Genomic DNA, 13156 nt, shown 5'->3' on the forward strand with positions numbered 1-13156 from the left:
CCCACCCCGGGACAAATCAGAGGTCCCCTTCATGATAGCTCAGCAAACACCCCCAGGAACCCCTTGTCCCATGCACTCCCCTCCTGGAAGCCCCTGGGAACATGAATCAAGCCCAGACCCCCACCTATGACCACGGCCTCACAGGGCTCCCCGGTGCATGTCCCCCACTTCTGCCTCTGCCAGAGGTGCCCCTCACACTCTCCCACACCCCCAACTTCTCTCTTCTTTTTCCCCAGCCCCATCTTCTCAGTGTCTGCCACTCCAGTTCCCTCTCACCTTGGCTCATCTCTGCCTAATGTCTGGTCTTGTCTCATTTATTCTCAAATATGTACTGAGCACCTACTATGTGTCAGGCCCCATCTAGGTGCTGAGGATTCGGCAGTGAATAAACTGTTAAATAAACATTTAAGGGGTTTGGGGGGCAGGGCACAGGTAGGGTTGATCGACAATAAATGAATATGCCGGTACCTTTTTAAAATGCAACATAGGGGCGCCTGGGTGGCTCGGTCGGTGAAGCGTCCGACTTCGGCTCAGGTCATGATCTCACGGCCTGTGAGTTCGAGCCCCGCGTCGGGCTCTCTGCTGACAGCTTAGAGCCTGGAGCCTGTTTCAGATTCTGTGTCTCCCTCTCTCTCTGCCCCTCCCCTGTTCATGCTCTGTCTCTCTCTGTCTCAAAAATAAATAAACGTTAAAAAAAATTTAAAAAAAATGCAACATAAACTTCCCATTTCAGATTGGAATTAGTGCTGTGAAGAAACTAAAGCAGAGACCTGATGGAGTGGCTGTCTGACATCTGGTGCTCAGGGAAAGCCTTGAATGACAAGAAGGAGCTGGCTGAGAAGAGGTCTGGGGTTCTGGGCACAGGAGACAGAATGTGCAAAGGCCCTGAGGTGGCTGAAGCAGAGTAAGCAGGGGGATCGTGGTAAGAGATGAGGTCACAGAGATCAAAAAGGCCGACATGAATTGGGACTAGTTTGGATTTCATTCCGAGCTGTTTTCTCAACCCCATTCCCAAGCACAGAGTCTAAATATTACAAACGTCACCCTGGGAGGCAGGTGCAGTACAGATGGGGAAACTGAGACTGAGCGGGGTTGCAAGGACTTAAGTTCCCTTTCTTGTAAAGTGCTTGGGTCTCTTGATAAGTTTCTGACTCTTGACTCAAAGGCCAGCGTTGGAACCCCAGGCCTGCTTCCGCCCTGGGCACACCCCTCACTCCCTCTTTCTGGGCCTCAGGGGTCTCCTCTAGACCACAGGAGGGCGACCCACCGCCCCAGCTGGAATTCGCTGTCTCTGCACCCACCGAGCCGCTCTGTCCCGGGCCCGCCATTCACGCCCTTCCCGGCTCCCCATTGGTCGGACGCGCTGCCTTTCCGCCCCCTCCCACCGGCGGACCAATCACGCTCTCAGGATGGACATCTTGCCCGGCACCGCCCCTCCAAGGAGGGCTAAGCAGCTCCGCTTGTAGGTTGGCCGGACTCAGGGTCGGGGCAGAGTTTGGCGAGCGCCGATTGGGCGGCTCGGCCTGGGTGGGCGGGACGCGGACCGCGGGGGCGGGCCACGTGTCGGAACAGTGCAAAACGGTGACCCTGCCTTGGAAAGGGGCGTGAGGACCGGAGCGGCGTGAGTTCCGGCTCGGAGCGGTGAGTGTCCCCCAGGCCTCTCCAGCGGAGGGGCGGGCCAGGCTGGAAACCAGCGCCTTCCGGGTAAGGCCCCCCAGCGCCTCGGGGGCGCTGACCTTCCCGCTTTGCAAGTGGGGAAACTGAGGCTTTGCCAGGACGTCCGGGCCGAGGTGACACAGCCAGGGCGAGGACTCCTGCCGGCCCTACAGAATTGGCTCACCGGGGACTCGAACCTTCCACGGGTCGCGCCCGCCCTTTGTGCATCACTGGCCGAGTTTTGCATCGTCCCTATGGGGTGGGTTAGTTTGACCCCTATTTCTCCGATGAGGCAACTGAGGCTCAGACAGCGTGAAGTTTGCCCAGGGTCACACTCAGGGAATCCTGGCTGCAGGGCTGCACGCCCCACCCTCCCCCGCTACTGCGCCTCCTCCTCCGGCCTTTGACTCCCCCACCTGGAGCTCAGATCTCTCTCTCCCTAACAGCATTTCTAAGTCAGTCTCCAGCCCAGACCTCTCCACCTTCACACACGCGCATACACACACACACACTCCCCACCCTCCACCCTCAGTATTTCATCTCCCCCAAACCACTTCCCCTTTCCAGGTTCCCAGTTAGTCCCTAGGACCTACCACCCATGGACCGGAAACCTGTAGATCTTCCTCCTTGCCCCTTCCCCCACAGCCAGCGGCACCTGCCCCCTGAATCTCTCTGTCCTGCCTCCTCCTCTCTCTTCTCTCTGCCTAAAGTGGAGCCCAGGCCTCACCTTTGTCCACCTAGACTCCAGCCCCGGTTTTCTCCTGGCCTCCACCCTTTTATCTGATACTTTGAAAACTTTTTATGGAAGTATACTGCATATCCAGGGGGAAAAAGCCATACATACAAATCACAAATACCTCAAATAACTTTTCACATAGCCAACGCTCTGGTGTAAACAACATCCAAATCCAGAAGTAGAACTCCCCACTGCATCCCAGAAGCCCCCCTGCCTTGTGCCCCTTTCTTTACTGCTGCCCAATGATAACCATTATAACTTTACTAACACAGATTGGTTTTGCTGGGTTCTCAGCTTATCTAAGTATTTTATCGTATATATTACGGACCAGACAACCTATCACACACTGTCCACACTTCAAAAGGAACAGTACTCAGTGAAAATAAGATTTCCTTCATACCCTGTCCCTCAGTGACCCACCCCCCCCCCCCCACCTGAAGCACCTCCACGTGTACTCACCAGAGACAGCAAATATAGGAGCAGAAAACTCACTTTTTCTCTTCTTTGGGGAGACGAAGAGGGAAGCATTGCTGTGTATACTGTTCCGCTTCTTTTCACTGTTAACATCTCTTGTTACTCAAAGAGCTTCCTTGTAATTTTCCCTGGCTACAAAGAATTCCATAGTACAGCTATACCATAACTTACATAACCAGAACCCTAACCATAGACGTTTACATGTATTTCCATTCCTTTGCTCAGCGGAAAAGTCCCATAATGGATAACCAAAAAGTCTGGTAGGGAATAACCTTGTGTCATTTCACGTGTATGTCTGCAGGGTAAATACTTAGCACGTTTTCTGGGTCACAGGGTTCATGTAACTAGAATTTTGAGAAACCTTGGCCACATGTGTTTCCCTGGGGGTTCTTGCAAAACACACTCCTACCAGCCTGAAAGGGAGATCTCTGTGGCTTCAGACACCCTGTCCTACCTAGGCTTTCAGCCATGATAGCCCTGATCTGACCCTGTCCCTCCTGTCTCCTGAAAAGTTAGAAGGGAAGTGAGGAGAGCAGCCCGGGTGGAGGGAACCACATAGGGGAAGGACTTGGCTGGGATGGTTCCAGGCGCCTTGCCTGAGCAGGTTACATTTTAGTCCTGAAGACCTGAGAGCAGCCCTGGAAGGTGGGGGCTAAGACAGGGGAGTAACAGAGTCAACCTTGGGTTTTCAGAAAGATTGTTTTCTCTCTCTCCCTCCACTTCCTCGGGGGAGACTTTTGCAGACTCTGCCAAGATAGATCAGGTTCCCTCAAAATCCCAGCACTGATCGCAGTCGTAATTAATGTGATTAATTCGTTCAGCGTGGTTTTGTTTTTGCGGGAGTTTCCATTCCTTTTTTTTTCTTTTTAGACAAAATTCACATAGCATAAAATTCTTCCTTGTAACCACCCATGAGTTTTTACACTGTTTCTGCACTATGTTGCCCATAGAAAACATTTTCTACAGTAGATGTGTTCATTTGAAAGAATCGTCATAAACAGCCTGTGCGCCCACCAGCCAGCCTCCAGACTTCCCCCGTATTAACCATTTCACCTTCCCCTGGGTCTGCAGGGTCTCCCATGTCCCACATAAGTTAACGAGTAAATGAGTGAACACGCCGAGGGCGTGAGATGTGCAGACATAAGCGGGGCCAGAACCCCCAGTTGAGCAGCAACTTGAGGACCCTGGGACTCAAGCCTCCTGGGCACATGGGCTGGGACATGCCAAGACTCTCGGAGGCGGGGCCCAGATGCTGGAGAGGGAGCCGCTCTGATGGGGGGGGGGGGGGGCTTGCTGTCCTCTAGTCCTGCGGGACGGGGGCAAGTCGTGGACCCCTCGGGTCTCAGTGGCCTCCCCTGTAACAGGGCTGCTGGGCAGGTGATTCCAACAGCCCCGCCCCCCCCTTTTTTCATTGTGCTAAAGTACAAGTCACGAAATTGACCATTTCGACCATTTTTAAGTGTACCATTAAGTGGCAGTTAACAAATATTCGTGACGTTACAGAACCGTGGCCACCACCTAGTTTGAGAATGTGCTCATCAGCCCAGCAGCAACACCGCACACAGGAGGCAGTCAGCCCTCATTGTCCCCGCCCCAGCCCCCCACCAGTCTGCTCCCTGTCTCTGGATTGGATCCCTGTGGACGTTTCATGCGAATGGGCTCCCACAACGTGTGGCCTCTGGTGACTGGCCTCGCTCGTGGGCGCGGCGATCTTGGGGTTCACCCGTGATGTAGCATGTGGCAGTGTCTCATTCTTTCTGCGGATGAATAACAGTCCCCTGTGCAGGTGCACCGGCCTTTCCTTCTACGACCTGCAGGGATGTGCAGCCTGCATGTTGCATGAGGGTAAACTGAGTTTCAGAGGCTGCGTAGGGGGAGTCAGACTTGAAGAGCCTCACTCAGGACACTGCCACTGCACCTGGGCTCTGGTTTTCATCCGGAATCACGCCCGCGCCCTGTTACCTGCTGTGGGCCCTCCGGCCTTCACCTCCCTCCTCTGTTCCCCACCCCCACCCCGAAGGGCAGGGTGAGGATCACAGTTGGAGTGTTCCTTGTGGAGGGCAGAGGGTGACCTTGATGTTGCCGTGTATCCCGGAAGGAAAAGGCTTTCCCAGGGACCTTGGGAGAGTGAGGTTGGGAGCACCAGGTGGTCGAGGTCAGAGAAGGCTTCCCAGGGAAAGTGACCTCCCGGCCGAGTAGGACGTATTAAGAAACAAGTGGATTCCGGGCCCAGGGATCTGCGGACACGCTGCACATGGGCAGGGGGAGGTTTCCAAAGGACTGTGTGGGACCCTCACGGGTCTGAGTGCACAGACCCCGGGCCGGGAGTCAGAGCCCCTGCCCTGACTGGCCCCTCCCTCTCGCTCCTCTGCCCACCCCCAGGACATGGCAGCTGTGAGGCCCAACCTGGGCCGAGTCCTCCCTGGGTCTTCGATCCTCTTCCTGTGTGACATGCAGGAGAAGTTCCGCCAGGTCGCCTACTTCCCCCAGATAGTCTCTGTGGCCGCCCGCATGCTCAAGGTACAGCCCCTCCTCCCTCAGACCCGGGAGTCCTGACCCCCCCCCCCCCCCCCGCCAGCCCCTCCTCCCTCAGACCCGGGAGTCCGGGCCCCAGCCCCTCCTCCCTCAGACCGAGGAGTCCGGGCCCCAGCCCCTCCTCCCTCAGACCCGGGAGTCCGGGCCCCAGCCCCTCCTCCCTCAGACCCGGGAGTCCGGGCCCCAGCCCCTCCTCCCTCAGACCCGGAGTCCGGGCCCCAGCCCCTCCTCCCTCAGACCCGGGAGTCCGGGCCCCAGCCCCTCCTCCCTCAGACCCGGGAGTCCTGCCCCCCCCCCCCCCCCCCCCCCCCCCCCCCCCCCCCCGCCAGGCCCTCCTCCCTCAGACCCAGGAGTCCTGGCCCCAGCCCCTCCTCCCTCAGACCGAGGAGTCCTGGCCCCAGCCCCTCCTCCCTCAGACCCGGGAGTCCTGGCCCCAGCCCCTCCTCCCTCAGACCCGGGAGTCCTGACCCCAGGCCCTCCTCCCTCAGACCCGGGAGTCCTGGCCCCAGGCCCTCCTCCCTCAGACCCGGGAGTCCGGGCCCCAGCCCCTCCTCCCTCAGACCCGGGAGTCCCGGCCCCCAGCCCCTCCTCCTTCAGACCCAGGAGTCCAGGCCCCAGCCCCTCCTCCCTCAGACCCAGGAGTCCTGGCCCCCAGCTCCTCCTCCCTCAGACCGAGGAGTCCTGGCCCCAGCCCCTCCTCCCTCAGACCCGGGAGTCCTGACACCCCCCCCCCCCCCCCCCCCCCCCCCCCCCGCCAGGCCCTCCTCCCTCAGACCCAGGAGTCCTGGCCCCAGCCCCTCCTCCCTCAGACCCGGGAGTCCGGGCCCCAGCCCCTCCTCCCTCAGACCCGGGAGTCCGGGCCCCAGGCCCTCCTCCCTCAGACCCGGGAGTCCTGGCCCCAGCCCCTCCTCCCTCAGACCGAGGAGTCCTGACCCCCCCCCCCCCCCCCCCGCCAGGCCCTCCTCCCTCAGACCCAGGAGTCCTGGCCCCAGCCCCTCCTCCCTCAGACCCGGGAGTCCTGGCCCCAGCCCCTCCTCCCTCAGACCCGGGAGTCCTGACACCCCCCCCCCCCCCCCCCCGCCAGGCCCTCCTCCCTCAGACCCAGGAGTCCTGGCCCCAGCCCCTCCTCCCTCAGACCCGGGAGTCCGGGCCCCAGCCCCTCCTCCCTCAGACCCGGGAGTCCGGGCCCCAGGCCCTCCTCCCTCAGACCCGGGAGTCCTGGCCCCAGCCCCTCCTCCCTCAGACCGAGGAGTCCTGACCCCCCCCCCGCCAGGCCCTCCTCCCTCAGACCCAGGAGTCCTGGCCCCAGCCCCTCCTCCCTCAGACCCGGGAGTCCGGGCCCCAGCCCCTCCTCCCTCAGACCCGGGAGTCCTGGCCCCAGCCCCCTCCTCCCTCAGACCGAGGAGTCCTGGCCCCCAGCCCCTCCTCCCTCAGACCCAGGAGTCCAGGCCCCAGCCCCTCCTCCCTCAGACCCAGGAGTCCAGGCCCCAGCCCCTCCTCCCTCAGACCGAGGAGTCCTGGCCCCCAGCCCCTCCTCCCTCAGACCGAGGAGTCCTGGCCCCAGCCCCTCCTCCCTCAGACCCAGGAGTCCAGGCCCCAGCCCCTCCTCCCTCAGACCCAGGAGTCCTGGCCCCCAGCTCCTCCTCCCTCAGACCCGGGAGTCCTGACACCCCCCCCCCCCCGCCAGGCCCTCCTCCCTCAGACCCAGGAGTCCTGGCCCCAGCCCCTCCTCCCTCAGACCCGGGAGTCCGGGCCCCAGCCCCTCCTCCCTCAGACCCGGGAGTCCGGGCCCCAGGCCCTCCTCCCTCAGACCCGGGAGTCCTGGCCCCAGCCCCTCCTCCCTCAGACCGAGGAGTCCTGACCCCCCCCCCCCCCCCCCCCCGCCAGGCCCTCCTCCCTCAGACCCAGGAGTCCTGGCCCCAGCCCCTCCTCCCTCAGACCCGGGAGTCCGGGCCCCAGCCCCTCCTCCCTCAGACCCGGGAGTCCTGGCCCCAGCCCCTCCTCCCTCAGACCCGGGAGTCCTGGCCCCAGCCCCCTCCTCCCTCAGACCGAGGAGTCCTGGCCCCCAGCCCCTCCTCCCTCAGACCCAGGAGTCCAGGCCCCAGCCCCTCCTCCCTCAGACCCAGGAGTCCAGGCCCCAGCCCCTCCTCCCTCAGACCGAGGAGTCCTGGCCCCCAGCCCCTCCTCCCTCAGACCGAGGAGTCCTGGCCCCCAGCCCCTCCTCCCTCAGACCCAGGAGTCCAGGCCCCAGCCCCTCCTCCCTCAGACCGAGGAGTCCTGGCCCCAGCCCCTCCTCCCTCAGACCCAGGAGTCCAGGCCCCAGCCCCTCCTCCCTCAGACCCAGGAGTCCAGGCCCCAGCCCCTCCTCCCTCAGACCCAGGAGTCCTGGCCCCCAGCTCCTCCTCCCTCAGACCGAGGAGTCCTGTCCCCAGCCCCTCCTCCCTCAGACCGAGGAGTCCTGGCCCCCAGCTCCTCCTCCCTCAGACCGAGGAGTCCTGGCCCCCAGCTCCTCCTCCCTCAGACCGAGGAGTCCTGGCCCCCAGCTCCTCCTCCCTCAGACCCAGGAGTCCTGTCCCCAGCCCCTCCTCCCTCAGACCGAGGAGTCCTGGCCCCCAGCTCCTCCTCCCTCAGACCCAGGAGTCCTGGCCCCCAGCTCCTCCTCCCTCAGACCGAGGAGTCCTGTCCCCAGCCCCTCCTCCCTCAGACCGAGGAGTCCTGGCCCCAGCCCCTCCTCCCTCAGACCCAGAAGTCTGGACCTCCACCCCCCTCCTCCCTCAGACCGAGGAGTCCTGGCCCCCAGCCCCTCCTCCCTCAGACCCAAAAGTCCAGACCCCCGGCCTCCTCCTCTCTCAGACCCAGGAGTCCTGGCCCCCAGCCCCTATTCCCTCAGACCCAGGAATCAGGCCCCCAGCCCCTATTCCCTCAGACCCAGGATTCCAGACCCCCAGCCCCTCCTCCCTCAGACCCAAAAGTCCAGACCCCCGGCCCCCTCCTCTCTCAGACCCAGGAGTCCTGGCCCCCAGCCCCTATTCCCTCAGACCCAGGAATCCAGACCCCCAGCCCCTCCTCCCTCAGACCCAGGAGTCTAGGCCCCCGGCCCCTCCTCCCTCAGACCCAGAAATCCAGACCCCCGGCCCCTCCTCCCTCAGACCCAGGACTCCAGACCCCCAGCCCCTCCTCCCTCAGACCCACCCAGCTCCTCTTCCCTCAGACACAGGAGTCCAGACCCCCAGCCCCTCCTCCCTCAGACCCAGGAGTCCAACCCCCAGGCCCCTCCTCCCTCAGATCCAGGAGTCCTGACCCCCAGCCCCTCCTCCCTCAGACCCACCCAGCTCCTCTTCCCTCAGACCCAGGAGTCCAGACCCCCAGTCCCTCCTCCCTCAGACCCAGAAGTCCAGACCCCAGCCCCCTCTTCCCTCAGACCCTGAAGTCCCGGCCCCCAGTCCTTCCTCCCTCAGACCCAGGAGTCCTGGCCCCCAGTCCTTCCTCCCTCAGACCCAGGAGTCCTGGCCCCCAGTCCTTCCTCCCTCAGACCCAGGAGTCCTGGCCCCCAGTCCTTCCTCCCTCAGACCCAGGAGTCCCGGCCCCCAGCCCCTCCTCCTTCAGACCCAGAAGTCCAGACCCCAGCCCCCTCCTCCCTCAGACCCTGAAGTCCAGGCCCCCAGCCCCCTCCTCCCTCAGACCCTGAAGTCCTGGCTCCCAGCCCCCTCCTCCCTCAGACCCTGAAGTCCAGACCCCAGCCCCCTCCTCCCTCAGACCCTGAAGTCCTGGCCCCCAGCCCCTCCTCCCTCAGACCCAGGAGCCCAGGCCCCCAGCCCCCTCCTCCCTCAGACCCAGGAGTCCTGCCCCCACAGGCCCCTCCCTCAGGCTCAGGCCTTTGTTTCACCTCCCTAGCGCAGGTGGCCAGGCTGCTGGGGGTACCCGCTGTGCTGACAGAGCAGTACCCAGAAGGCCTGGGTCCCACGGTGCCCGAGCTGGGGGCTGAAGGCCTGCGGCCACTGGCCAAAACTTGCTTCAGCATGGTGCCTGCGGTGCAACAGGAGCTAGACACGCGGCCCCAGCTGCGCTCCGTGCTCCTCTGTGGCATTGAGACCCAGGCCTGCATCTTGGTGAGACCCCCAGCTCACCCCTGGGTACCTCCATCCTCAAAAGGATACCCTTCCCTGACCCCGAATCCTCTGTCCTCCTGGCAGGACCCCCTTCCTGACCTGGGACCTTCATCCCTCCCAGGACCCCTCTCTGCCTCATGGTCCCGTGGGGCCCTAGGACCCTGCCGTAACATGGGGGCCCCCTGCCCTCATCTGAGGCTCCCTCATCCCCGTCCCCCTCCCCGGGCCCCTGCTCTTGTCTGGGGTTGAGGTTGCCCTTGACATGTCTCGCCCCCAGAACACGACCTTGGACCTCCTGGACCGGGGGCTGCAGGTTCACGTGGTGGTGGATGCCTGCTCCTCCCGCAGGTGAGGGGGTCCTGCTGAGGGGTGCGTGCACGTGGGCGCAGGTGGGGTGTCTAGGAGGAGTGGGATCCCCGCCAACCTTGCCGGGCATCTGGGCGTGCGGGCCAAGGCACCAACGACCTCCGTCTCCCGCGCAGCCAGGTGGACAGGCTGGTGGCACTGGCCCGGATGCGGCAGAGCGGCGCCTTCCTCTCCACCAGTGAGGGGCTCATTCTGCAGCTTGTGGGTGACGCCGCCCACCCCCAGTTTAAGGAGGTACTGGCCCCGCACCCTCCACCCCACCCTCCCTGGTCTCCCTTCTCAGCGCCCGCCACGTGGTGGTTGACAGCCTACGTCTGGGAGCACAGCAGGCTGCTGCCTCCTGGCGGCCGAGTTCTAAGTCCCGTCAACACCGTGAAGGGCAAGGGAAGCTGTCGGTGGCCATGAGGGCGGGGGAGAGAGCGAGAACGCAGGGGAGGGGCTGGGAGTGTTGGGGTGCAGAGGAGGGGTTGTGCGGGTGGTGTGGGAGGCCTCCTGGTGAAAGGTGGGGTTTAGAGTGAAGTGAGGGTGGGAGGCAGACAGGAACAAACAGTCCGCCAGAAGCCCTGCGTGGGAGCCCCTGACCCCCACCTCCGTCCCCTCCTCCCGTCTCTGGCCCTCAGTTGCGTCCCCCGCAGCCACCACCACCAGGTGGCCTTGCTAGTGCCCGGGTCTGACTAGGTAGCCCCAGCTGAGTCACACTGCTGGCCCTTAGGATGAAGGGACATGCCCCAGCCCTCTGAGGTCCGCCCTTGTGCCTCCTCTTAGGCCAGCTCTGTTGAGTTGTTAAGCACCTACTATGGGCCAGCCAATGGGGCAGGTCCTGGAGCAGCAGCCAAAGCCAGGGTGTATTTGGTTCCACGTTGTGGTCAGGCGCTGGAAGGGAGTGTTCAGAGTGTGTGAGAGAGAAGGTGGGGCTCGCAGCAGGGATGGCCCTTAAGCGGAGGCCTGCAGTGGGAGGGGCCGTCCAGAAAGTGTTCCTGGCCAAAGGAGCAGCTGAGGCAAAGGGCTGCAGGTGGACTGGAACTCGCCCTATTCAAAGAACCAGAGTGGGCCATGCCGAGTGCCCGGTGAGCGTGACAGGGGAGGAGGCAGAGAGGAGCCAGATCTGTGTCTTCCCGGAGTGGAGGGGTTTGCACAAGGGAGCTGGCCAGAGTCAGATGTGCAGGTTGGCCCCGGGGGGGCCCATGGATGTGGGCGGGAGACCAGAGTGGAGGCAGTGGGGATGCAGATTGTGCTTATGTTTCTGGAGGCAAGCAGGGTGGGGCTTGCTGATGGGTGCCATGTGGGGCTTTGGGAGAAGGCAGCCCCAGAGAGGCGGGTTGAGCATCTATGCTCCTGTGGTCTACTGGTTGGGGGAACACTAGTGTGTAAGAGGCACTTGGATCAGAGTGTGGAGTTGAGGCGCAAGGCGTGGGCCGGACTTGGGAGCTGAGGGATGGGAGAGGTGAGACAGGAGCACGGTATAGACCAGAAGCTCCAGGACAGAGCCTGCTGGCAGCAAGCCAGACAAGTGGACCAAGATGGCAGGTGATCATAAGCCAGGCGGCTCTGGTGGAAGGGAGGCCCGAGGAAAAGTTTTGAGAAGAGGGAGTGGTTGGTTTGGCCTGTCGCTGCCAAGAGGGCAAGGCGGATGAAAATGAAGAAGTGCCCTTCCAGATTGTCACAGACATGGGGACTCTTGACTCCCTGAACCCTCCTCTTCCCCCTACAGATCCAGAAGATCATCAAGGAGCCCGCGCCAGACAGCGGGCTGCTGGGCCTCTTCCAAGGCCAGAACCCCCTCTTCCGCTGAACTCCTCACCGCGAAGACCACCCTCCTGTCATCCGGACCTCGGTGGAATCACTTTGCCCCCATCCTTGGAATCCCAACAGTGGTGCAGTCCACCGGGAGTGCCACCCCCTCGGGAGGGGAGGTGGAGAGCTACCTTGCCATTGGGCCAGAGCTCCCGGAAATGCAAATGAGACTCGTGGAAGCTGGGCGGCAGTTGGCTGAGCAGAGCTGGGGGCGGGGCTCGGCCCCGGGCCACTTCAAGAGGCGGGAAGGGGAGGGGGAGGGAGTGTCACAGGCTGTGGGACCCGGACTTGCCGAATAAACATTGATGTGGCTGTGGGCCGAACCATTCTTGGATTTGGGGGGTATCCCGGGGGCGAGTGGGGGCTGCGGGTGGGGGGAAGAGGGGTCCCAGCAGGTGGGGAGGGGGAGGTGCCTCTCCCCTGCTCCCAGCCGGCGCGAGGCAAAGGCGAGGCTGGCCCAGCCACATCTGCGCGGACAGGAGCTGCCGGCCGGGTCGCCCGCCCCGCACGCTGCCGGCCGCCCCCCACCGGCGCGCACACGCCCAGCCGGTTGGCTCGCAGACACGCGCTCGCTCTGCCTCCCCGGCCGGCCGCCCGCCGCCGCCCCCGACTCCCCAAGGGTCCCGACTCCGGAAAGTGAGGTGAGCGCGACCGCACCCCGGTGCGGAGGGGGAAACTGAGGCACGGGGCCACGGGGACGGGGAGGAAGGAAGAGGCAGGTATGCGGGTGAGTGGATGAATGGCTGGGAAGGACAGACCGCTTCCTCTGAGTGCTTCCTGCTCCCCTAAGACGCAGGAGTCTGGGGATCCACATGGGGGCTCCCAGAATTCTGCAGCCCCCGTGGAGAGCTGGGAGTCGGAACTCCGCGGAGCCCCCAGTCAAGGCCCCCAACCCCTTGAGATTCGCAGCCCTTGGCCCCCAGCCCCCGCCTCCAACCTCGGGGACCTAAGAAGGCAACCTCTGAATCCCCCAGAGACCCAGGAGTCGGAGCCCTCCCCAGCCCGCCCCCACCGGGGAATCAGAGTCCGCCCCCACCCCCACCCCCGCCAATCCTGGAATCCCAGACCCCTCCCAGAAGGCCCCGTCCGCGGAACCCGGCGTCAGAGCGCCCAGCACCCCCTCTCCCCGGGGACCGAGGAGTCCCCTCCTCCCCGCTCCTCCAGGCCCCCCCGGCCCCCGCCTTCCGGATCCAGGTGTCCCCCCTCCTCACCCCCCAGCCTGATGCCTCGCGTCTCGGAGGCCGCGCTCGCGTCGCCATGGCAACAGGAGTCTATTTTGCGCTGGGAACACACAGCTCCCGCTGCAGCGCCCCCCCACCCCGCCCCTCCAACCTGGGCCTGAGTGAGAGTAGGGGGACCGGGGAGAGAGACCGGGGACCGGGGTGGGGTGAGGGTAGGGGACACAGAGACACTCAGAGGGACAGAGATCTGTAGAAAGCAAACCTGGGAAAGAGACATAGAGACAGAGACAGAGACAGAGTCAGAG

The 13156-nt window shown here is 63.4% G+C and overlaps 1 protein-coding gene across 1 annotated transcript; it reads left to right on the forward strand.

The window, feature by feature from the left end:
* Positions 1–1545: 1545 nt before the first annotated feature.
* On the forward strand, positions 1546–11976 carry ISOC2 (isochorismatase domain containing 2). Its single transcript, XM_042920395.1, has 6 exons — positions 1546–1641; positions 5249–5386; positions 9301–9510; positions 9788–9858; positions 9993–10110; positions 11588–11976. The coding sequence occupies exons 2-6, from the start codon at positions 5252–5254 to the stop codon at positions 11666–11668; spliced, it is 615 nt and encodes a 204-aa protein (XP_042776329.1). The 5' UTR covers positions 1546–1641; positions 5249–5251; the 3' UTR covers positions 11669–11976.
* Positions 11977–13156: the final 1180 nt, after the last annotated feature.

Source organism: Panthera leo, chromosome E2, assembly GCF_018350215.1.
Source record: "Panthera leo isolate Ple1 chromosome E2, P.leo_Ple1_pat1.1, whole genome shotgun sequence".
NCBI lineage: Eukaryota > Metazoa > Chordata > Mammalia > Carnivora > Felidae > Panthera > Panthera leo.